Source organism: Megascapheus bottae, chromosome 17 (assembly GCF_031878675.1).
Source record: "Megascapheus bottae isolate mThoBot1 chromosome 17, mThoBot2.hap1, whole genome shotgun sequence".
In the NCBI taxonomy this organism is placed as follows: domain Eukaryota; kingdom Metazoa; phylum Chordata; class Mammalia; order Rodentia; family Geomyidae; genus Megascapheus; species Megascapheus bottae.
Window position 1 is genome coordinate 27320976 of NC_143525.1, and position 26643 is coordinate 27347618.

A 26643-nucleotide genomic window follows, 5' to 3' on the forward strand; every position below is an offset into this window, starting at 1 on the left:
TAAAAGTAATAAATGTTACTTTGGAAAATATAGAAAAGTATAAAGAGTAAAAACAAGGTCATAACCAACGATAAGCACTGTTAACATTTTTGCTTATACCCATCTACCCAGACTTTTTCCTCTGAAAATATGTTTTTCTTCTACAAAATTGGGATAATGCTGCACTTACTGTTTTGTAACCTGCCTTTTTCCCCCTCAACAATTTACTGTGCCCATTTTCTCATGTTATTAAATTTTCCGCCACAATGTGATTTTCTACAGCTGGCACAGTGTTCCATTACAGAGAAGAAATGTACTCAATTTAACATCTAATGTTAGCATGTTGTTTGGTATCATAATGCTGTACCAAGCATCTCTGTATGTAAATGTTAGCACACAACTGATTATTTCCTCAGGATAAATTCATGGAAGCATGGAAGGGTAGTTGTGGGGTCAGAAGGAATATAATTTTTAAGGCTTTTGGAAAATGGTGCTGAATTGTTCTCCAGGAAAGCACTAGTTAACATCTCTTTTGACAGAGGATAATATTTATTTCTCTGTATCCTGAGCAATACTAGTTATTATAGTTTCACTATTATTATAGCTATTTTTGAATAAGAAATATGTTCACATAGTTAGATTTAAAAGTTGCAAGATTATACAGTATAAACTACTTCTCCTGCCCTCTGGCCATCATATTTTATATCCCCATAATCTAGCATCATTAAATATACTGTATCTCATGTATATATAAATGAGTGAAATATAGCAAAGCACAGTGGTGTTCACCTGTAGACCCAACAACTTGTGAGACTGAGGCAGTAAGGTTACTTGAGTCCAGGAGTTGGAGAACATTCTGGATAACATAACAAGATCTTCTCTCTTACTAAAAGAATAAGTCTAGAAGTATAGCTTAGTAGTAGGACATAAGACCTTGGGTTTAATTCCCAGTGCCACAAATAAATAATCTTAGCAGAAATGCTTTTATTTACCCAAAAACATACTGCTCAGTAGCATATATTTTGCAGTTAATAATAGTTTGAATGCCTTTCCACATCAGTACATAAGGAGCTTGCCTCCTCGTTTTTTTTATGATTACATGGTATTTCATTAAATATATGTGTCATTTATTTAACCAGATTTCTGTAGATGAGCATTTGGTTCCTGTCTTTCATTCTAACAATTTTTTTTTTTTTTGCCAGTCCTGGGCTTGTGCTCAGGGCCTGAGCACTGTCCTTGGACTTTCTCAAGGCTAGAGCTCTACCACTTGAGCCTCAGCACCACTTCCGGCTTTTTTCTATGTATGTGGTACCGAGGAATCGAACCCGGGTCTTCATGCATGCTAGGCAAGCACTTTAACCACTAGGCCAAACTCCCAGCCCTCATTCTAACAATTTTTTATGAGAAACTTTTTGTATATGTCTATAAAGTAAATGATTATAAAATAAATCCATAGAGGAGGAATTGCTGAGTTGATAGAGATTATATATGTATATGCGTATATATATATACACACACTAGGAATGTAGTGCATAACATTTTACAGCTTGAGAGCACAGGTCAGTGGTAAATCTTTCTTAGCGTGTTTAAAGCTATAAGTTGGATCCTTAACAGTCCCCCCGCAAATTAGTATATATTGCTAAATTGCCTTCCTAGTCATTAAACCAATTTAGTACTAGAACTGGAGCATGAACTCAGGGCCTAGGTGGTATCCCTAAGGTTTTCACTCAAGGTTGGCATTCCACCTCTTGGGCCATACCTTCACTTCTGACTTTTTGGCAGTTAATTGGGGATAAGAGTCTCAGAGACTTTTCTGCCTAAGTTGGCTTTGAACATCATTCTTCATATCTCAGCCTCCTGAGTAACTGGGATTATGAGTGTGAGCCACTGGTGCCAAACTCATCAGATAGATTTATTAGTCCCATTAGCAACATAGGGAGAAGGCCTATTATCCCAATTTACTGCCAGGTCAATGTGTCCTCAGTTTAATTATTCTTGCCAAACTGATGGGTTTGAACCCAGACCTCTTGCATGCTAGACAAGCGTTCTCCCATTAAACCATACCCCTCTCAAAAGCTTTGCATATCCTGTGTTACATAAAAGATTTTGGCTGGGCACGGTGGCTTACTCCTGTAATCCTAGCTACTCGGGAGGCTGAGATCTGAGGATCGAGGTTCAAAGCCAGACTGGGCACTAAAGTCTTTGAGACTCCATTTAACCACTAGAAAACTGGAAGTGGTGCTGTGGCTCGAGAGGTAGGGTGGTAGCCTTGAGATGAAGATCTCTGGAATACCACCAGGGGTAGTGTCGTAACTTTTAGCTGAAGAGCTCAGGGACAGCGTCCAGGCCCAGAATTCAAGCCCCACAACTGATAAAAAAAAAAATTTTTTTTTGCTTGCAGGTATTTTCCTCAGTAACATTTGTGGTTGAAGCTGTGCCTGATGTAGCTGTAGCTATAATCAACATGTGAATGTTGATTCACATGTCCTCACTTGATCTCTACTGTTTTGCTATGCTACAAATGAGTGCAAAAGCCCAGTGCCTTCCCAAATTTATTCAGTCTTTAGTTGTAAAACCCCTACTATCTGAACAGACTACTTCAGAGGTGTTAGTGTTGATTTCCACTTTAACCAGGTCTTTGTTTTGCAGGGAGTTTCCCATTCCAGGCCTAACACAGAGGACAGTTCACTGTGCTATGCCAATCGCTCTGCAGCCCTATTCCGCCTGGGTCAGTATGAAGTGAGTATCAGGGTGTTATGCCTGGGCCTGCACTGGAGGATAAGGCCTTCTCTCTGCTTCTCCCTCACAACACAAATCATTTGTGGTTGGCTGAATTGGAAACACATTGATAAACACCCTAACTTGTCATTCCTCATGATTCATTTCCCTATCAGAGGTAACCATGCAGTGTTTTTGGTTGACAAGAGGCATGGAGTCTATCCAGTGAGTGTCTAGTTCTCTGTGTGCATTTAGCTGTAGATGTTGCTAATAAGGCTTAAGGTTCCAAGTATGTCCAGAATATCTACTTGCTCATTTGTTTCTCTTATTAAGTTTAGCATGTTTAAAATGATCCCTCTCGAATATAGATCACCCTCAAAAAGTTGTGCATGAGCAAATGTGACTTAGTGGTAGAGTACTTGCCTAGCATGCATGAGGCCCTGGGTTCTGTTCCTTAACACCAAACATAAAACACAAAAATAAGGGCGGGGAGTTTGGCCTAGTGGTAGAGTGCTTGCCTAGCATGCATGAAGATCAGGTTTGATTCCTCAGCACGTACATAGAAAAAAGCAGAAGTAGTGCTGTGGCTCAAGTGGTAGAGCCCTAACCTTGAGAAAGACCAAAGACAGTGCTCGGGCCCTGATTTAAGCCCCAGGACTGGCAATAATAGTAATAAAATTAATGTTTTTATTTTTTTGAATGTTGTGAAAGCTTTATTATACCCAAACTATAATGAATATAATTTTTAAGATTTCATTAACATTGATTTTTTACATCATATTTCAAATGTCATGTTTAACAAATAAGTATTTAAGAAGGGATTCTCTAGATATAATCCCTGGTACATAGATTTCAGAACACAATTAAAATTAAGCTGAGGGTTTGAATGTCATAGATACATGTCAATCTATATAATATAACATTATGTCTATAAGTAGTTGTACTTGTAGGAAAGTGAGGGGTGCCTGTGTATTCTATAGATTAGACTTTCTGCAAGTGACTTCCTTCTCAGCACCTAAATGTAGCAGAGATACTGAGAACTTCACAGAGAAGTGACCAAAACCAGATTCATGTTTGTTTTGTTTTGTTTGCCAGTCCTGGGGCTTGAACTACCACTTGGGCCATAGCACCACTTCTGGCTTTTATTTTTTTTTTGTATATTTTTTATTGTAATTAATAAAAGGGTTACATGATATTTGCCAAATAGAAGGTACATTAATTCACATACATTGATACCCTTTCACATGTCTTGGTACCCATTACCCTCCCCCCCACCCCCCATCTTGGTTTTCCCCCCTTCCCTATCCAATTTCAAATAACCAAATACAAATATATCCAATATATCAGATAACAAAGTGAGATACTGTAACAATATGATATAACCAAGGGACAGCAAAAGAGAGATAACATAGTACATTAAGGACAACAATCATTCATTATGTGGCTTTTGTTTCAGTATCCTGGAGGTCCTTTCAATTAGCTTCATACTATATGGCCTTATGTATCAAGGTTTTGCTCTATTGCAAATCTCTGCTAGTCCAGCCCAAGGTTTCTATTGATTATGACAAATGAAGGCTTTTCTATGTATGTGATACCTGAGGAATCAAACCCAGGTCTTTGTGCATGCTAGGCAAGCACTCTACCACTAGGCCAAACTCACGACCCCCAGATTCATATTTTAGAAAGATATCTATGAAGCCTCTCAAGTTTGTAAACTAACTGCCTAAGGACCAGCTCTAAAATGCCATATTATATGTCCAATTCAGAGCATATAGAAATTCAAATTATATCCTAGAGTTGAAGACTATTAGAGTCACATGCTCACACTTCCCTTCAGACTAGAACAAGAATCTAACTATAGGCCCAGGAGTTTGGCCTATTGGTAGAGTGCTTGCCTAGCATGCACAAAGACCTGGGTTCAATTCCTTGGTACCACATACATAGAAAAAAGGGCAGAAGGGCCGGGAGTTTGGCCTAGTGGTTAAAGTGCTTGCCTAGCATGCATGAAGACCCGGGTTCGATTCCTTGGTACCACATACATAGAAAAAAGCCAGAAGTGGTGCTGAGGCTCAAGTGGTAGAGCTCTAGCCTTGAGAAAGTCCAAGGACAGTGCTCAGGCCCTGAGCTCAAGCCCAGGACTGGAAAAAAAAAAGGGGGGGGGCAGAAGTGGTACAGTAACTCAAGTGGTAGAGCTCTAGCCTTGAGAAAGCCCAAGGATAGTGCTCAGGCCCTGAACCCAAGCCCAGGACTTGCCAAAAAAAAAAAAAAAAAAAAGAATCTAATTGTAGGGACAAAGCAAGTAAATACTAGATGACTGAAGGCAGAGATGATAAGTTTAATACTTTATAACTTACCTGTATTGATTGTTTCTGCTTTTCTTCTCATAATAGTGATGCCCATTTATCAAGCACATACTTTATTCCAGGTACTTTTTTCAGCACTTTGATTGTTTTTGTAGTACTCTGGATTGAACTCAGACCCTTGACCTTGTTGCAAGCACTCTATCACCTTCCTATGTTCCTGTTCTTGTTTGCTTTAATTTGTTGTGTTGTACCCAAATTCCTAGAACCCCAAAAAGACCACCAGAGGCCACAGTCAAAGCTAAAAAGCAAGGGTCGTTTATTTACGAGTCTAGACTCGGACCTCCGCATACCCATAGCTGGCAACGCTGAGAGGCCCTGAGCAAGGATTTTACACAGCTTTTATAGGGGAATTACAATTACCTGATTGGCTATTTGGTAACTCAAACCACTGGTCGAATCAGAGCTCAGGTGTCTAACCACTGAGCACCAAGCTGCTGCCACCTGGGGTTCAAGTACATGGGCCCTAAGCAAGGGGGGAGGGGGGTCATTCCCAGAACATGGAACAATCTTGGCACAACAGTTGTTCAGAGAGTATCTCAAACCTTTGCCTAGGTCATCCTTGGACTTAATCCTCCTACACCACACCTTGCCCTTCTTTTCAGCAAATTAGATATATAACTGTTTCATCCTTCTAACAACTTGGTGTGGTATTATTATTCCTGTTTTTCAGATGTGAAAAGTAAATACTGAGAAATTGTTTGCATAAGGTCATGCATCGGGTAAGAGACATAGTATTTAAATGCAGGTTTGTTTGGCCTCAAGGTCTGCCCTTTTTTTTTGCCAGTCCTGGCGCTTGAACTCAGGGCCTGAGCACTGTCCTTGGGCTTTCTCAAAGCTAGAGCTCTACCACTTGAGCCATAGCACCACTTCCAGCTTTTTCTATGTATGTTGTACCAAGAAACGAACACAGGTCTTCGTGCATGTTAGGCAAACACTCTACCACTAGGACAAACTCCCGGCCCCAAATCTGCCCTCTTAAACTATCTATAATTTGGCAAGACTATTTTCCCTTAACAGTGAAAATAGTTAATAAAAACAATTATCTATAACATCTTCAACAAGTATTACTAATCGCTTGATTAAAACATCACAAAGGCTGTGGGAGTGAAGCTAATTGGTAAAATGGCTGCTTAGCATGAGCATGTACTTGAGCCTCACTGGCATGTGAGGCCCTAAAGTCAGTCCTCAGAAACCATTCCCCCACATATATATCAGAGTAAAATATAAATTGCTTTAAGAATTTTTTTTTATTGTTGCAGAACTAGTGTTTGAACTCAACCTTGCTTGCGAAGCAGTGGCTAGGCAAGTGCTCTACCACTTGAGATAATACCACGGCCTCTTTTTCTCTAGTTTATCATTATTATCATCATTGTTATTATTTTGTGCGTCATGGGGCTTGAACTCTGCCCTGGGTGCTCTCCCTGAGCTCTTCAGCTCAAGGCTACCACCCTACCCTTGAGCCACCGCACCTGGCTTCTCTAGTTATTTTTCAGACATGGTCTCTCATTTTAGTTGCGACTGGCCTCAGACTTGATCCTCCTATCCTCAGCCTCTCACATATCTGAGACCTGCTGCTGCATGCCACAGCTCTTGCTTATTAATTTTTTTTTGCCAGTCCTGGTTTTGAACTCAGGGCCTGAGCACTGTCCTTGGGCTTGCTTATTAATTGGGATGGGATCTTGCTACCTTTTTGTCCAGGTTGGCTTTCAACTGTGATCCTCCTGGCTTTTCAACCTTCTCTGTAGCTGGGATTGTAAGTGTAAACTACCAAAACTGATCCTACTCTAAACATTCTATCACTTGAACCACTGACTATTCTACTCCCTTTTGTTGTTGTTGTTATTGTTGTTGTCAACCCTGGGGTTGGAACTCAGGGCCTGCTGTTACCCCTCAGCATTTGTACTCAAGGTTAGCACTCTACCACTTTGAACCACAGCTCTGCCTCCAGCTTTTTAGTAGTTAATTGGAGATAAAACTCTTATAGGCTTTCCTGTCTAGCCTTCAAAACTCATTCCCAGATCACAAACCCCTGAGTAGCTAGGGTTACAAGTGTGAGCCACTTGTGCCTAGCTATATTGACTATTTTCAAGATAGAGTGTCTCTATACCCTGGCTGGCCTGGACTGTAATCTTCCTATTTGTGTTTCCCCTTGTGACGATGCTGTAATGATGCACATACCGTCACAACCAGCCATTTGATTCAGATGGACTCCCATGAACTTTTATGTACAAGCTGGCTTGGAACTATATAATCTCTATATTTCTTCCTCCTAGGATTATAGGCTTGAGCCACTGTGCTTGGCTTCCTTTTGAAGTATTTTCTTTTTTTTTTTTTTTGCCAATTCTGGACTTGAACTCAGGGCATGAGCACTGTCCTTGGGCTTTCTCAAGGCTAGAGCCCTATTGCCAGAGCCATAGCATTGCTTCCAGTTTTTTCTATGTATGTGGTACCAAGGATTCGAACCCAGGTCTTTGTGCATGCAAGGCAAGTACTCTACCACTAGGCCAAACTCCTGGCCCTTGAAGTATTTTCAGTAGGGACCAATAGTCATCTTGAAATTTCCTTTCTATTTCCAGATTTGTCTTGAAGATATCATCAGAGCACAAATGCATGGATATCCAGAAAGACTGCAACCTAAAATGATGCTGCGAAAGGCAGACTGCCTAGTGACCCTGGGAAGACTTCAGGAGGCCAGCCAGACCATCAGTGATCTTGAAAGCAACTTCTCTGCTAATCCAACCAAAGAAGCTTCTCCCTGTCAAATTCTGCAGAGAAATGTCCACAATCTGAAAATGAAGTTACAAGAAAAGAAGAATCTCCCAGAAACCTTACCAGCAGCTCTCACCAAAGCCTTTGAGGATATAAGCCTGAAGGAAGAGAACAGACAAATTTCTGGTGCCTCATCATCCATCAGCTTATGTTCAGACCCTCTGAAAGGTCGCTATCTGGTAGCCACAAAAGACATTCTCCCAGGAGAGATCCTGGTGAAGGAGGATGCTTTTGTAAGTGTCCTTAACCCAGAAGAAATGCTACCACTGCATCACAGCCTACAGAGCAAGTGGAGGACTAGAATTACCGATGGGGACCTCTACTGTCATCGATGCTTGAAGCACACCTTGGCCACAGTGCCCTGTGATGGCTGCAGCTATGCCAAATATTGCAGCCAGGATTGCATGCAACAGGCCTGGAAACGCTACCATAGCACAGAGTGTGCTCTAGGGGGACTGCTTCTCACACTGGGTGTCTTCTGCCATGTTGCCCTGAGATTGACTCTTTTGGCTAGATTTGAAGATGTTGACAAAGTGGTAAGGCAGCTTTATGATGAGATTAGTAACAAGGATCTCTGTTCACCTGAAAGCCAGAATCTGGACAAGCCACACAATTATAGCCAGTGGGAAAGTGAGGAAAAAGATAGACATGTTGAAAACCCAGTCCTTGAATGCAGTGTTAATGGGAAGTATGAAAATAATTACAATGCTGTCTTCAACCTTTTACACCATACTGAAAACCATAGTCCAGAGCACAAATTCCTCAGTGCTCTCAGTATCTCTATACTGTGCAGACAGCTCGAAGCCACCAGCTTGCCTGCCTATGCCACAGGCCTGCCATCCTCCAAGCCCAAAGCAGCAATGACCCCTGAGTTGTTTGCAGACCCCCGAGTTATTTGTGGAATGGTCATGCTGCGACACATGTTACAGATGCAGTGCAATGCTCAGGCCATCACTGCCATCCAGCAGACAGGTAAGAGAGAAACCTGGCTTTGCCTTACAAGTGAGCTTTCTGTGTAACTGGTCTTAGCGGAGAAAAAGCTAGAAAGGAAGACAGTAGCATTCCAACAATCCTTGACATAATGGGAGAAAATGCAGCTGTTTGGGATAATTATTATGTTATTAAGAAGCTCTGTGATCTGAAAATCTGTTTAGCCTCAATTTTCTCATTAGTAAAATATATGGTTCCCTCTTGCTTAACTTATTTTTTTCCAGTCCTGAGGCTTGAACTCAGGACCTGGGCACTGTCCCTGAGCTGCTTTTGCTCAAGGCTACCACTTGAGTCACAGTGCCACTTCTGGCTTTTTCTGTTTATGTGTTACTGAGGAATCAAACCCAGGGCTTCATACCTGCTAGGTAAACATTCTACCACTAAGCCACATTCACATCCCTTGTGCACTGCTTCTTGAGCCACAGCTCCACTTCTGGCTTTTTAGTGGTTAATTGGAAATAAGAGTTTCAGACTTGACAACTCAGGCTAGCTTTGATCTTAGCCTCCTGAGTAGTTAGGATTACAGAAATGAGCCACCAGCTTCCAGTTCTCACTCACTTAACTTTAGAGTTGAATTTGTAAAAATTCTTTAAAAATTAAAAATGAAGGGCCAGGGGGCCTGGAGTTTGGCCTAGTAGAGTGCTTGCCTAGCATGCACGAAGACACAGGTTCGATTCCTCAGTACCCCACATACATAGCAAAAAGCCAGAAGTGGTGCTGAGGCTCAAGTGGTAGAGTGCTAGCCTTAAGAAAGTCCAAGGACAGTGCTCAAGCCCTGAGCCCAAGCCCAGGACTGGCAAAAAAAAAAAATGAAGGGCCTGGAGTTTAGCCTCGTAGTAGAGTGCTTGCCTAGCATGCATGAACCCGGGTTCGATTCCTCAGTACCACATACGTAGAAGAAAACCATAATTGGTGCTGTGGCTCAAGTGGTAGAGCTCTAGCCTTGAGAAAGCCCAAGGACCTTGCGCAGGCCCTGAGTTCAAGGCCCAGGACTGACAAAAAATTAAAAATTGAAGCCAAGGGCAGTGGCTCACATCTGTAATCCTAGCTACTCAGGAGGTTGAGATCTAATGATCAAGATTCAAAGCCAGCTCCCGCACTAAAGAACATGAGACTCTATCTCCAATTAATCACTAGAAAAGGGGAAGGGGTCTGTGGCTCAAGGGGTAGGGCAGTAGGCTTGAGCTGAAGAGCTCATGGACAGTGAAGAGCTCAGGGACAGCACCCAGGCCCAGAGTTCAGGCCCCTCCCCCCCCCACGCCAATGAGCCAGATGCCAGTGGCTCACAGATCAGACAGCCACCCCTGCTTTCCTAAACTGGGATCTAGAATCAAAATGCATTTTGATTCTACCAGTTTATTATACTTTCCTAATTTCTCTAGCTAACACTACTGAAAATAAAAATATTCGGTACTAGCTAAACCTAAGATTTATGGACTGATTCATGTTCAAACTAGCTGACTGAACCAGATAAACTTAGCTCTTTGATTAATCCTTCATATAATTTCACCTAGAATTTATCAGTCTTTCTGTGTACTTTTTAATGTTTAATCTTAATTCAGCTGCCAAGTTCTATGGCATATTAGGTGTTTCACTGGAGATGTGTTTGGACATGACTCTTCTTCCTGAAGCACATGTGGTATCCACACACACCACAGCCTGGTCCCACGCTTCTCTTGAATCACATTTCAAGTTAGGTTGTTTTCTTCTCTGACTTCTTTTCCTTCTTTGAGCCATTTCTCCCAGTAAAAGCCAAAATAGCAGAAAGTTCAATGATGATTAATTCTGAAAGTGACAATATGAATGATTGCTGCTTCTTTGAACTTTGCTGTTTTTAAAATTAAGAACACTAGGGCCGGGAGTTTGGCCTAGTGATAGGGTGCTTGCCCAGCACTCCCTCTGTTGCTCACTTATTCCCTTATTTATTTATTTATTTATTTATTTGCGCCAGTCCTGGGGACTGTCCTTGGGCTTTCTAGCCTTTTCTCTATATGTAATACCAAGGAATAAATGAGTAAAATAAAAATAAAATTAAGAACACTATTCACATTCAGTGGTAATATTGCACTAGTAAATTTTGAAATGGGTTATAGATCTTACCCATCATTCTAGGTAAGAAACTTTCTTATAAAAATAGGTCATAGGGGGGCCGGGAGTTTGGCCTAGTGGTAGAGTGCTTGCCTAGAATGCATGAAGACCCAGGTTCGATTCCTCGGTACCGCATACATAGAAAAAAAAGCCAGAAATGGTACTGAGGCTCAAGTGGTAGAGCTCTAGCCTTGAGGAAAGTCCAAGGACAGTGCTCAGGCCCTGAGCTCAAGCCCAGGACTGGCAAAAAAAAAAAAAAAATAGGTCATAGGTACAGGGGAATAAGTGAGCAGCAACAGAGGAAGTGAATTTGACCTAAGCATATTATACACATATATGCAAATAATGCAGTGAAAACCCATTTGTGCAGTTAATATATGCTAATGAAAAAAAGTAGCACACAGAACAAAAAACAATGAAAATAAGTCTGTAATCGTTAATATAAATGGTCCAAAACCACCTACTAAGGAGTTCTTCAGAGCTGATCACAGTGTCTCATGCCTGTATTCACACCTACTCAGGACAAAGAAGGATTGGGATTTAAAACCAGATGAAACAAAAAGAATGAGATCCTATCTGGAAAATGACCTAAAACTAAAAGATTTAATGTAGAACAAGCAACAGCCTTGCAAGCACAAGGTCTTGAACTCAAACCCCAGTTTTGCACCTACCAAAAAAATGTTTTAGAATAGGTCAGAAAATTAAAATCTAACTGTATTCCAGTTACAAAATGACTAATTTGCAAAATAATATGAGATTTGGAGCAAGACATATCAGGAGCCATAAGTAAATCAAACTATTGATATTAATATGAAACAACAGAACCCAAGGTAAGATAGCCTATGATAGTAATTAAAAATATATTTTATGCCAGGCACTGGTGACTCACATCTATAATCCTAGTTACTCGGGAGGCTGAGACCTATAGATAGAGATACAAAGCCAACTGAGGCAGGAAAAGCCGAGAAATCCTTATCTCCAATTAACCACCAGAAAACCAGAAATACCACTGTGGCTCCAAACGGAAGAGCACTAGCCTTGGGCAAAAAAGCCCAGGGGCAGTGCCCAAGCTCTTGAGTTAAAACCCCACAACTGACAAATTATTATTATTATTATTACTATTATTATTGTGGGTCATGGGACTTGAACTCGGCCTGGGCACTGTCCCTAACCCATCTGCTCAAAGCTACTGCCCTACCCCTGGGTCTTGGCATTAAGCCAAGCTCCACTTCCTGTTTTCTAGTGGTTAATTGAAGATAAGAGTATCTGGTCCAGGCTGGCTTAGAACCTAGATTCTCAGATCTCAACCTCCTGAGTAGCTGGGATTACAGGTGTGAACCATGTGCCCAGCTTTAATTAATTTAATTAATTTTATGAAGGAGATTTTTTTTTTTTTTTTTTTTTTTTTTTTTGCCAGTCCTGGGCTTGAGCTCAGGGCCTGAGCACTGTCCTTGGGTTTTCTCAAGGCTAGAGCTCTACCACTTGAGCCTCAGCACCACTTCCAGCTTTTTTTTCTATGTATGTGGTACCGAGGAATCGAACCCGGGTCAAGGAATCAAACCCGGGTCTTCATGCATGCTAAGCAAGCACTTTAACCACTAGGCCAAACTCCCGGCCCATGAAGGAGATTTTATACACTGATTTCATCCCTGTCTTTCAGAAACTTAGAGATTGACTCTATAAAACAAAAATAATTAAGCATGGAGGGAGGAACTTAGCAAAACCTCCATTGTGTGAAAATTTAATATAGCTCTGACTTTGATCAAGTACATGAAGCATCTAGAAACCAAGACAACAAAATAAACTAGGTTTTTAGTAGATATCTCCATCTATCAAAGCTTGTATCCATAGACATCACTAAAGCATTCCATACAGAGCCAGATAGAAACTAACAGAGGTTTTGCAGGCCATATAGGCTCTGTTACTTTTATTCAGCTCTGCCACATAGCATGAAAATAGCCACAAACAATTCACCATTGACCAAGCATGACTGAGCTTCAGTAAAACTTTACTGAAATTTAAATGTTTGTAATTTGTATGTTTGTATGTGACCTGGGCTTCAACTTAGGACCTGGGTATTGTCCCTGAGTTTGTGTACCCAAGGCTAGCAGTCTACCACTTGAGCCACAACTTCACTTCCACCTTTTTTTTTTTTTTTTGGAGCTAGCTTTGAACCACAATCTGCAGATCTCAACTTCCAGAACAAATAGAATTATAGGCATGAGCCACTGGTACCCAGCTAAATATTTGTAATTTTTCACAAGTGAGAATTATTCTGCTAGGTTATCTATAACCAATTCAAAGTGTAAAAAAATTCTTAGGGCCAGGTATCAGTGGCTCATGCCTGTAATCCTAGCTACTCAGGAGGCTGAGATGTGAGGATTGTGGTTTAAAGCCAACCCAGGCAGAAAAGTCCATGAGATTTTTAGCTCTAATAAACTACTCAGAAAAGGCCTGAAGTGACACTGTGGCTCAAGTGGTAGAGGGCTAACCTTGAGCACCAAGAGGCTGAGGGACAGTACCCAGGTCCAGAGTTCAAGCCCCAGGACTGGCAAACAAAACAAAACAACAACAACAACAACAAAAAACACATTCTTAGACCTCAGGCTGCACAAAATACAAGCATCAGAGCCCAGCCCTGGTGGCACCAAAAGGCCAAATTGCAATATTCAAAGATGATACCATTCTGTGAACAATTTAAAAGCTTATGTTAAAAACATAAAGTCATGGCCAGGAGCATGGCCTAGTGGTAGAGTGCCTGCCTAGCATGCACGAAGCCTTGGGTTTGATTCCACATATACAGAAAAAGCTGGAAGTGGTGCTGGGGCTCAAGCGGTAGAGCACTAGCCTTGAGGAAGCCCAAGGACAGTGCCCAGACAGTGAGTTCAAGCCCCAGAACTGGCAAAATAAAAAATAAAAATAAAAACAAAATCAGACTGGGCACTGGTAGCTCACACTTGTAATACTAGCTACTCAAGAGGATTGTGTTTGGAGGCCAGCTAAGGTATAATGTTTACAAGATCTATCTCAGCTGGACATGGTGGCTCACACCTATAATCCTAGCTACTCAGGAGGCTGAGATTTGAGGATCACAGTTCAAAGCCAGTCTGGGCACTAAAGAACATGAGTCTTTTATCTCTAATTAACTACCAGAAAACCAGAAGTGGAACTATGGCTCAAGGGGTAGGGTGGTAGCCTTGAGCTGAAGAGCTCAGGACCAGTGCCCAGGCCCAGAGTTCAAGTCCCACACCAGACCCAAAAAAAAAAAAGACCTATCTCAACCACTAGCTGGATGTAGTGGGGCATGTCTGTCATCCCAGCTACTCAGGAGGCTAATATCAAGAGAATTATGGTTCTAGGCCAGCCATAACAAAATGTTGATGAGACTCCATCTCAGTAAAGGAAGCTGGGTAGAATGGTGTATATCACAGTGAGAAGCATAAATAGGAGAATTGTGATCCAAGCCGCCCTGGCAAAAAGCAAGACCCTAATCTCAAAAATAACTATAGCCAAAGGGCCAGGAGTTTGGCTTTGTGGTAAAGTGCTTACCTAGCATGCACAAAGACCTGGGTTCAATTCCTCAGTATCACATATGTAGAAAAAGCCAGCAGTGCTCAAGTGGTAGAGTGCTAGACTTAAGAAAACCCAAGGACAGTGCTCAGGTCCTGAACTCAAGCTCAGAATTGGGTAAAAAAAAATTAAAAACATGAAATAAGTAACTACAAAACTGGGCAAGGTGGCTGACAGCGGTAATCCTAGCTACTCAGGAGGCTGAGATCTGAGGATCGTGATTCAAAGCCAGCCTGGGCACTAAAGTCCATGACTCTTATCTCCAATTAACCACTGGAAAACCGGAAGTGGCACTGTGGCTCAAGTGGCAGAGCACTAGCCTTGAGTAAAAAGTGTCCAAGGACAGTGCTTAGGCCCTGAGTTCAAGCCCCAGGACTGGCAAAAAAAACAAAGAGAGAGAGAGAGAGAGAGAGAGAGAGAGAGAGAGAGAGAGAGAGAGAGAGAGAGAGAGAGAGAGAGAAGGAAAAGAAAAGAAATCTATGTAAAACTAGAATGAAAAGTGCAAGAAAACATACCAGAATGTTAAACCAGCCTGCTAGGATGACAAATGGCTGTCATTGTGTCTGCAATTTTTTTTCTGTCTGTCATGTATGCCTTTTGTAACTTTAATTCATTTTTTAATGATAAAAATTATACAAATGTAGAGGACATCTTTGTGGGAACATTTTAAAGGCATTTGATGCATATTTCAAAACTGCCTCCAGGTAAGTTGTAGCAGTTGCGTGCCTCCAGCAGTGTTCACTTTCATTTTTGGACTCAATCTAATTTTGTTTTAGTCCGCTCACATTTCTAATCTTGTTATATCCCTTTTTTATTATTTCTTGGGGTTCCAACACCTCCCAGTTTAGTGTTCTCATTGAATTTCATTAGCAGCTGTTTCATTAGTAGTGCAGAAGAAGGATTAAAGCGTTAACTAGGATAGACTTTGATGGAAACCTATGAAAATGTATGTTATTATCTTTGCATAAATCCCTGTTAATCAAAACTCTTCAGAAACCTCTCTCTGATGCCCATTGCCACCCACAGGGCAGGCTGTGGATGACCTTCGAGACCTTGGGACAGGCGTGTGTGCTTCTTGCAGTGGGAACAGCACACCCAAGTTGTATCTGTCTTAGTGTCATAACTGAGCTTAGTAAGGCTTTGTGCAGCTTCAGATCAATCCACTGCCCTTTGCTTTCCCTCCTCAACAACCTTCTGTTTGGGTCTCTGGTAACTTGACACAGACTTTTCATTTTGCCAAATATATACCAGAGTGAGTATATTCCGGAATGATTATGAATGCATCTTTTTTTTCCTCTCCTACTTGAATCCTGTTTTAAATGCATTGGAAATATTATCGAGGTATATACTCTTGGTAAGGAATCACTACCTCTTTTTTTCTATTCAAAATGTCACATATTAAATTTAGTTTATAATAGACATAGATATTCTCTTTCTATTATCTTTGCTAATAGATGACTAATGCAAAATATTGAGTAATTTCTGTTAATCAATACTTAATTTTTTTAGAAATAATTACAGAGACATTCAACTCTGACACAAATATCCCACTCAGTTCCTGGGCCTACTTCTGTTAGAGGATGATCTATAAATAATTCACAAAGCTGACATTACTCACTGTGTTGCAATCATTTTTTTTCTGGGAAAATTTTAGCAACTGTTCTAATACAGATTGCCAATGATCGGTAGTTGAGAATGCAAGTCAACTTTTAATTATGCAGAGGCTGATTATTCAGATGATAAATTGTTCGGGCCCCACTCTGCTCCTTCCTGCTGCCTACCTTTTAGCATTTCACTGCTCATTAGCACGTATGCCAGAAGGTAGACATTGGACGACCAGAAGAAAAGCAGCAGAGGAGATGGAAATCAGTTAAGCATTTAGGAGAAGCTCTGATGAAAAGATCTTAATACAGTTTGTAGAATTATTGACTAAAATTGAGTCATTTGGATTCCCTGTGAATTATGTTTACTTATTTTATTCTTGTCCTCCATAGCAACCGATAATAGAATTGTCTGCAAAAAGACAATGTAATTTCTACATTTAATTTTTCCTTTACAGAATGTTTTTTCACTTGGTGGTTCATGATATTTTCTTTATTCATTACATTTGTATCTAGACTGCTTATTTCTTTGGTAAATGATTTGTTGAGATTCCTGGCATAGGTACAATGGTATCACAATTACCTGACAGTTTTCCAGTTTTCTAGAAAACAAAATACTTCCCATTAAGCAACAGTATCTTTCGCATTTCAACTAGTTTGTTGAAAACATACTTTTCCTAATCCTAAACCAAGGCTATTGACCATTAACTTAGATTGGCCAAAGTTATACCATCACATACATTCCTGGGATATATGGCTATTATAAAAAAAACTATTTAGGTATATGGTCTCTTCAGAAGCCTCTGGCTCAGTGGAATGTTACAAGTACAATAAAATTCCTCTTATGAGTACTATGCCCCTTCTCCAATCTGTCATCTCTTTTGTTGTTGCCAAGAAAACCTGTCTCTTAGATTTCTCTCCATATTAGTTCTCTCCTTCTGGGCTTTTTTTTATGAGTCCTGGGCATTGAACTCAAGACCTGGTCACTATCCTTGGGCTTTCTCAAGGCTAGCACTCTGCCACTTGAGCCACAGCACCATTAGCAGCTTTTTCTGTGTATATGGTACTGAGGAATCCAACCCAGGTCTTCATGCATGCTAAGTAAGTACTCTACCTGCAGGCCACACTCCTGGTCCTCCTTCTGGATTTTTCTGCTCTCACGAACATTATAACTAAATTAGCAGTGTGTCTACAATAGGATCAAAAAGGCTGGTAGGTTTGGGATCTTAGAAGCTCCTTCTACCCCCTCAATCCATGTAATAATCGCTTGGTCCCCATATCCTGTGGTAATTTTGGGAAATGGTAGAATCTTTGAGAGGTAGGACCTCACAAAAGGATGTTAGGTCATTGGTGGCGTGCCCTTGAAGGACATATTGGGGACCCTGACTCCTTTCCTTTCTCTCCTCTGTGTGTATATGTGTGTATGTCTGTGCGCACGTGTGTGCTCACGCGCCTAGTCTTAGAGCTTCAACTCAGGGCCTGGGCCCTATCCCTGAACTTTTTTGCCCAAGACTAGTACTCTGCCACCTAAACCACAGTACCAATTCCAGCTCTTTCTGGTAGCTTTTTGGAGATAAGAGTTTCATGGACTTTTCTGCCCCAGCTGGCTTCAGGCCACAAACTTCAAATCTGAGCCTCCTGAGTAGCAAAAATTAAGAAGCATGAGCTACTGGTGCTGGGTTCCTTTTTCTCCTTTTGCTTCTTAGTCACCATGAGGTAAACAGCTTCCTGCCACACACTGCTACTATAATATAGCGTGTCACCACAGTCCCAAGTTACCATGGACTGCAACCTCCAAAATGGAGCCAAAACTACTCCCTTTTTCTCCTCTCACTCTCTCCTCACTCTTACTTTTGAGACAAGGTCTTACACTGAAGCTCAGCTGGCCTATTCTATATAGCCCCGGCTGGCTTTAAATTTGCTATCTCTTGGCCGGGAGTTTGGTCTAGTGGTAGAGTGCTTGCCTAGCATGCACGAAGACCCGGGTTCGATTCCTCGGTACCACATACATAGAAAAAAGCTGAAAGTGGTGCTGAGGCTCAAGTGGAAGAGCTATAACCTTGAGAAAGTCCAAGGACAGTGCTCAGGCCCTGAGCTCAAGCCCAGGACTGGCAAAAAAAAAAAAAAATTGCTATATCTTTGCCTCAGCCTCCTGAGTCCTAGAAATATAGATATAACTAGCGTACCATTCCTTTTTCTAAGTTATTTGGGTATGTTTTTCCCCCAGATATCTTATCATAGCATGGAAATCTAAAGCAATACATTGGTTTGTACATGAGTACAAGGAAGTCATATATGAACATAAATAAGTACATGAGCTTACTGCTGAGCAGCCTTGCTGCATCCTTTTTCTTTTCTTTTCCTTTTTTTTTTTTTTAAATGTGGTCAGTCCTAGGGGCTTGAACTCAGGACCTGGTGGTGTCACTAAGCTTTTTTATTCTAGGCTAGCTCTCTGCCACATTGAACCACAGTGCCACTTGTGGTTTTCTGGTGGTTAATTGGAAATGAGTCTTTCCTATCCAGGCTGAGTTTGAACTGCTATCCTCAGATCTCAGCCTCCTGAGATGCTAGGATTACAGGTGTGAGCCACTGGTGCCCAGCTTCATTCACTTTTAACTGTGCTACAAAGATTGAGACATGAGACTGACTTGCTTTGGTGAGAGTTACTGCTGACTGGTTTCCCATAAAGGAGGGACAAAGGATAGACTGAAGCAGTATACAAAATGAAAATTGATTTTTATATACATTTGTGTCTGCTTAATCTATAAAGTCTAGTATAATAACTGGGCCACTTGTTCTCTAAACCAACCAGAGACCAGTTAAACAAAAGTACTTGTCTTTGGGAAATGGTCTCAACAGGTACTCTTGTTTCTAAACGGTCTAGAAATCTCCCTGCTGATAATCCCTTTTTGATTATTTTTTAATAAATTCTAATTTAGGGATTTTTTTCCCTTGGGAGTGGCATAGGGACAAAACAGTTAGGCTTTAGGATTCCAGTGCATTTCTCACGTGTTCCTTCACTTTGCTTCCTGGGGACCAAAGTTTGTCATGACTCATGTTCCATCCAATTTAGATTGGATCCGGCTGTGGAGCAGTGACTCAGATGGGCTTCAGGCCCAGCTGCTCAGCTCCTCTTCTGAGGAGGAGAGGATGGTGAGGTCAGAACTGATAGCCTGACGCATTTCTCCCTCTCCCTCTTGTGCTTTCAGGGTCTAAAGAGAGCTTCGTTACCAGCAGTAGGCAGGTACGCCTTGCCACGGGCATCTTCCCTGTTCTCAGTCTTCTAAACCACTCCTGCAGCCCCAACACCAGCCTGTCCTTCTCTGGCACTGTCGTCACCATTCGGGCAACACAGCAGATTAGAAAAGGGCAAGAGATTCTCCACTGCTATGGTGAGCCAAGCCTCTTACCACTGGCCTACACTTTTCCAGCCAAAATTGACAGGCTGAATAGGAATGAGCAAGTCACCAGGCAGGTACCTCCCATCTGTCCCATTGCCTGGAAGAGGCAATGCATTCTTAGACCAAAATCCGTTCTTCCTGTCATAGTAGGAAGCCTTGTTGTGGACAAGCTATTGTATCTTTCACTACTTAATCCCTATGCACTGCCTCAAGGTCTCACTCCTTTTCTCCCTGTCCAAACAATGGTGAAGCCTATTTGAGCATCTAGATCCCCTAATGTAAAGTAAAATTTTACTGCTGCATTATGAATCACCCAGCCCCTTTGCAGAGCTGTAGACTTGTGAATAATCTTTGACTTTTTTGCTATAAGAAGTAGCTGGGGGTAATCTCTCTCCAGGGCCTCACAAGAGCCGGATGAGTGTTGCTGAAAGGCAGCAGAAGCTGAAGTCTCAGTACTTCTTTGACTGCAGCTGTCCAGCTTGTCACACTGAGGAGCTCAGAGCAGCTGCAGGGCCCAGGTGGGAAGCCTTCTGTTGTAACAGTTGCAGAGCGCTTATGAAGGTAAAGTTCTCTTCTTTCTCTCCTCTTCCCTAAGGACAGTGATCCTTCCCAAAAGTTATCATTCTTTAGAAGAAAGCCATCAGGGGCTTGTAGGTGCTTAGCACAGCAATAACATTTCCATGTTGCAAACCATCCCTACATGTTGGATGCCTTCTCCAAAGGAACCACAAGGTAAGGTTAGATTTAGGGATTTAACTCTTAGACATGACAAAAAATGTCACCTAAACTGATTCAAGGATGAAAAAAATGGAAGATTCAATATTCATTTGCTCAAATAAGTTATTAAAAAGTTCCATGCTGGGCTGGGAATGTGGCTTAGAGGTAGAATGCTTACCTAGGATGCATGAAGCCCCAGGTTCGATCCCTTAGTACCACATACACAGAAAAGCCAGAAGTGGCTCTGTGGCTCCCATAGTAAAGTACTACCCTTGAGCAAAAAAAGCTCAGGAACAGTGCCCAGGCCCTGAGTTCAAGCCCCAAGACACAGAAAAAAAGTTCCATGCTGAGGCCTAATGACACATGCCTATAATCCTAGCACTCAGAAAGCAGAGGCAAGAGAATCATAAGTTTTGAGACCAGCTTGTCTCAAAAAACAAACAAACAAAATACACAAATAAAACCCTTTTTTCTGGGGTAGAGCTACTTCAGATACAGCTTTATGAGGTGCTCCTGGCCCATAATCCTAGCTACTCAGAAGAATAAGTTCTAGAGGAACAACAATTAAAGCAAAAATGTCCATAAGACTCTCATCTCCAAAGAGGCTGGACTGAAGGTGTGGCTCAAGTTGTAAAGCACCAGCCAAACAAGTAAGACCCTGAATTTAAACCCTGATACTGGTTCCCACATCTCCCTCCCCCCCCCAAAAGATACAGCTTTGATCCAAGGGTTTCAGGTAGTGTCACCTAGAACTCACTTTGTATGTCCCATGCTCACACACTTCCCTCTCGGTGGTAAGAGGGCTGCCAGCAGCTCAACCTCCTGATCCTCCCTGCCCGGGAGAATGAAAATGTATGGCACTCCAAATGCAGTCTGGACAAAATCTTATGGGTCACTAACCAGTGACTGTGGTTAGAGAAAATGGAGTTTTCCTCCATTTTGAAACAGCAGAAAAAACTATCCCTGAGCCCTCTCGGCTTCAGGGCACTGACCAAGGGAGGTGAGGGGGGCATTCTTAGAAGAAGTTGGATTGCTATGCCAAGCGATGGCACAGCTGCCACCATCTGCAATGGACCTATGCCCACCTACAGAGTTTTCTGCTGTCAGAAAATTCCGTACTCTTCTTAGGGTACTGTAGGTAGAATGCAGAGAAAGCTAAGGGATGAACCCCAGGTAAAATGTGAAAAGGCATCACTTTTTGTATTGGTTTCCTTTTTTTTTTTTTTTTTTTTTTCCAGTCCTGTAGACTGAACTCAGGGCCTGATTACTGGCTTTTTTCTATGTATGTGGTAGTGAGGCGTTAAACCCGGGTCTTGATGCATGCTAGGCAAGCACTCTATCACTAAGCCAAACTCCTGGCCCCACTTTCCTTTTTTTCTTTTTTTAATGGCAATACTAGTGTTTGAAATCATTAGGCCCACTGTAACTCACTTGTGCCATGCCTCCAGCCTTGCATTAGTTTTCTTTCTTATTTTTGTTTTTGATTTTTTTGTTGTTGTTTGTTTTTGTTTTTTTGAATTGGTTGTGGGGCTTGAACTCTGTGCCTGAGCGCTGTTCTTGAGATCTTCAGCTCAAAGCTAGTGGTCTGCCACTTGAGCTACAGAGCCACTTCTATCTTCTTTTTTTTTTTTTCTGTGGGTCATGGGGCTTGAACTTGGCCTGGGCAATGTCCCTGAGCTCTTCAGCTCAAGGCTGTGACCCTTGAGCCAAGCCCCATTTTACATTTTCTAGAGGTTAGAGTCTCGGGTTCTTTTGTGCCCTGGCTAACTTTGAACCTTGATCCTTAGGTCTCATCCTCCTGAATAGCTAGGATTACAAGCATGAGCCACCGTGCTGGCCACTTGTGCCATCTTTTTTTCTTTTCTTAAAGTGCCAGTATTGGGGTTTCAGCTCAGTACCTGGGTGCTGTCCCTTAGCTTTTTTTTTTTTTTTTGCCAGTCCTGGGCCTCGAACTCAGGGCCTGAGCACTATCCTTGGGCTTTCTCAAGGCTAGAGCTCTACCGCTTGAGCCACAGCACCACTTCTAGCTTTTTTTCTATGTATATGGTACTGAGGAATCGAACCCAGGTCTTCGTGCATGCTAGGCAAGCACTACCACTAAGCCAAACTCCCAGCCCCGCCCCTTAGCTTTTTTTTTTTTTCACTTTTTCACTTTATTTCACTTTTTCACTGTACCACTTGAGCCACAGCTCCACTTCTAGCTTTTGGTGACTAGTTAGAGATAAGAGTCTTATAAAGTTTCATGCCTAGACTGGCTTAGAACTTCATTCCTTAGATCTCAGCATCAGGAGTAGCTAGGCATAAGCCACCACTGGCCCCTAGCTTTGTATGATTACTTTTCTTACAGATGTGTGTGTGTGTGTGTGTGTGTGTGTGTGTGTGTGTGTGTGTGTGACCTAGGGTTTGAATTCAGGGCCTAGGATCTATCCATTGAGCTTTTTTTTTTTTTTTTGCTCAAGGCTAGTGCTCTATCTAGCACTTGAACCACTTCTCCACTTCTGGCTTTTTTTTGTTTTTGTTTTCGTTTTTTGTATTTAATTGGCGATTAGAATCTCAGGGAATTTCTTTTTTTTTTTTTTTTTTGCCAGTCCTGGGCTTGAGCTCAGGGCCTGAACACTGTCCTTGGACTTTCTCAAGGCTAGAGCTCTACCACTTGAGCCTCAGCACCACTTCTGGCTTTTTTTCTATGTATGTGGTACCGAGGAATCGAACCCGGGTCTTCGGAATCGAACCCGGGTCTTCATGCATGCTAGGCAAGCACTTTTAACCACTAGGCCAAACTCCCGGCCCCCTCAGGGAATTTCTTATCCAGACTAACTTTGAACTATGATCCTCAGTTCTCAGCCTCCTGAGTAGCTAGGATTATAAGCCTGAGCCACCAGTGACTGGCTTCCTGTAACTTTTTTACCTCCCAGTCCTGGGCTTGAATTCAGGACTTGGGTACTGTCCTCGAACTTTTTTTTTTTTTTTTTTTTTTTTGGCCAGTTCTGTGGACTGAGCTCAGGGCCCGAGCACTGTCCTTGGACTTTCTCAAGGCTAGTGCTCTACCACTTGAGCCACAGCACCACTTCCAGCTTTTTTCTGTGTATGTAGAACTGAAGAATTAAATCTTGGTTTTCATACATCATGCTAGGCAAGCACTCTACCACTAGGCCAAACTCCTGGCCCGAGCTTTCTTTTTTTTCCCCTCAAGGCTAGCACTCTACCACTTGAGCCACAGCACCACTTCTGGATTTTTCTGTGTATGTGGTAACAAGGAATCAAACCCAGGGCCTCATGCATGTTAGACAAGCACTGTACCACCAGGCCACACTACCAGCCTCCTATAGCATTTTTATAACCACTAAAAATGTGTTTGCCACCCAAAGGCTACAAGAGGGGCTGACAAGATGGAAAGAAATTATAAGATGTATCAATTGGGTTTCAAAAATTAAATCTCAAGTTGGAATCAGCTAATGCTCTCATTAGAATTACTGGTTTTAGACTAAATTAAGTCCAGCTTAGATTATATTATTGCAAGAATCTTTTTCCCATAACTGAGCATTGGTGACTGGTGCCTACTTACTCAGGAGGCTAATGTCTGAAGATCTGGTTCAAAGCCATCCTGGACAAGAACCAGTTAACCACCAGAAGGTAGCCCTGTGGCTCAAAGTGGTGGAGTACTAGCTTTGAGTAGAGGGGGCGGGGAACCTTACGGACAGTGCCCAGGCCCTTAATTCAATTCCCATGACATACAAAACAACAAAGATCATTTTACCCCCATAGAGTCAGTGTTCCCATAATGTAAGCATGTACAGTGTTAATAACTGAGTGTGGCTAAGGAGTAAAGGTATAACTGACTTCCACAGGGAAATGCTGTGCTGAGGTGTGGCACCAGATCTTGTACAGAATCCATCAGCAGGGACCATCTGGTCGCTCGGTTACAGCAACTTCAGCAGAAGGTTGAGATGGCCCAGAAGGTTCTCAGAAATGGTAAACTAGGTGAGACTGACTCCATGCTTGGTCCTCCAGCCCTTTCCGTTTCATATGTATTCTTATAGCACTCTATTCCCAAAAACTCAGGAATGAAAAATTGTATTGAATTATCCCTGTAGCAGCCACAAGGTGGCTACATAGGCAAGTGAGAATAACCAAACCCTAACGAGCAGACCTCGTGTAAAATTATTTGATAGCAAGTTCTGGTATCCCTGATGACAAAAGGCTTATCTCTGACTTTTATGACTTTCTAGGAAGGTAATCTTTAGTAATCTCTGCTAGAAAGTGGTAAGAGCATGTGCCCAGTGGAGATAAGGATCCTACACAGTGCAACCCAGTGGCAGAACACTTCCCTCACATGCATGAGGTTCTGGGTGCAGAGCCCAACACTGAAAGAAGACTCCCCACTACTTTGGTTAAAACTTGACCAAGAGATAACTTAATTGCCCCACTTTATGAGCAGCAATTTTGCACCTAGATTTCATAGGCAAAAGAAATGACCATAAATGGACCATACCGTTGGTTATCTTGGAGAGTGGATGCTGGGAACCTAGAGTAAATGGGGGAGAACTCACCTAGCATCTTCTTTCCTGAAAGAGAAAGCATGTGAGAACACAGTGATACTGGGGTTGGTGATAGCCCAGGGAGACACATGCAGCCCAGCTGATGTGGACTTGACCCCTGGCTTCTCATTTCCAGACTGAGGTTTATGTATAAGAAGCATTTTTCCTTTAAATCAATAGAGCAAGCCATCCAACAGTTGTTGGGATGCCAGCAAGATGCCAAGAGCTTCCTGTGGACAGAGCACACCATAGTCGGGGAAATTGAGGATAACCTGGCCCAGGCCTATGCTGCCTTAGGTATGACATGTTTTCATTCCCTGTATTGTATGTTTTGTCATGATGCTCACCTTTCTTGATTCTCTCAGTCTTCAAACAGATGCTGCTCTCCTTTCCATTCAGCTTTCCTCACCTTGAGAATTCATCCTCAGTTTACTGTGGTTCTTTTCAACAGTAAGATTTTTCTCTCTCTCTCTCTTAGGGGACTGGCAAAAGTCTGCTGTCCATCTGCAGAAGAGTCTCCAAGTGGTTGAGGCCCGCCATGGGCCAACCAGTATTGAAATGGGCCATGAGCTCTTCAAATTGGCTCAAGTCTTATTCAATGGGTAAGTCTTACCCTTTTGCAAACACTGTGCCGGGGCACATACTATTCTGTTTCTGACTAAGTGCTTCTGTGTATGTAGCACTTTTCTGCAGTGCTTTGGAAGCATGTTGGAACTTTTTTATTTCCTCTTTAGGACAGATCCTAGCTTTCAGCTTTGCTGACCTCCTTAGGTCTGAGGGAAGCTCTTAGATCTGAAGAGTTTCCTGTAGGAGGACTAGCTGGACAGCCCCACCCACCCATTCACCAGCCTAGCATTCCCTCTCATTCCTTCCTGGTTAATCACACCTCCTTTTGCCCTTTTCTCATTCCCGGCACCCTCAACTCCAGGCTCTCAATCTTTTTCCTAATTTACATCCTATTCTTCTTAAAATAATTGTTTTCGAGCTGGGAGTTTGGCCTAATGATAGAGTGCCTAGCATGCACAAAGATGCAGGTTCAATTCCTTAGTACCACATACACAGAAAAAAAAAAGCTGGAAATGTTGCTGTGGCTCAAGTGGTAGAGCTCTAGCTTTGAGAAAAGTCCAAGGACCATGCTCGGGCCCTGAGTTCAAGCCCCAGGATTGGCAAAAAAACAAGAAGAAGAAGAAGAAGTAAATAAACATAGATGGAAAGTTTAGGATGCTTGCCTGACATTCATGAAGCCTAAGTTTGATTCCCAGCACCACTAAAAAAAAAGTAATGGGTACCAAGACATGTGAAAGGGTATCAATGTATGTGAATTAATGCACCTTCTATCTGGCAAATATCATGTAACCCTTTTACTAATTACAATAAAAAAAAGAGAAATAATTTTGTTTTTTAAAAAAAAGTAAATAAAGGTTAAAAAGAGAAACCATTAAAAATAATAATACAGAGCCAGTGACTCATGCTAGTTATCATAGCTACTCAGGAGGCTAATATCTAGAGGGCTAGTTCAAGCAGGAAAGTTCACTAATATCTCTCTCTCTCTTTCTCTCTCTCTCTCTCTCTCTCTCTCTCTCTCTCTCTCTCTCTCTCTCTCTCTCTCTCTCTCTCTTTTGCCAGTCCTGGTCTTGAGCTCAGGGCCTGAGCACTGTCCTTTGGTTTTCTAAAGGCTAGAACCCTACCACTTGAGCCACAGCACCACTTTTGGCTTTTTCTATGTATGTGGTAACAAGGAATCGAACCCTGGTCTTTGTGCATGCTAGGCAAGCACTCCACTACTAGGCCAAACTTCTGGCTCCTGTGAGACTCTTATCTGCAAGTAATCATAGAAAAAGCCAGAAGTGGAGCTGTGGCTCAAGTGGTAGAATACTGTTCTTTAACACAGGAGCTCAGGTATAACATC

At 42.1% G+C, this 26643-nt stretch overlaps 1 protein-coding gene across 5 annotated transcripts in view; it reads left to right on the plus strand.

Moving 5' to 3' along the window:
- Positions 1–26643, plus strand: part of Smyd4 (SET and MYND domain containing 4) — a 41813-nt gene that overhangs the window by 13909 nt on the left and 1261 nt on the right. For 4 of the 5 annotated variants that reach the window (XM_090350437.1, XM_090350440.1, XM_090350438.1 and 1 more), the window contains exons 4-10: positions 2629–2718; positions 7637–8801; positions 19288–19470; positions 19877–20040; positions 24045–24177; positions 24915–25031; positions 25213–25336. In XM_090350437.1, the coding sequence (XP_090206563.1) occupies positions 2629–2718; positions 7637–8801; positions 19288–19470; positions 19877–20040; positions 24045–24177; positions 24915–25031; positions 25213–25336 (1976 nt within the window). The remainder of the gene's footprint in view (positions 1–2628; positions 2719–7636; positions 8802–19287; positions 19471–19876; positions 20041–24044; positions 24178–24914; positions 25032–25212; positions 25337–26643) is intronic. The other variant, XM_090350442.1, reaches the window with a different exon arrangement.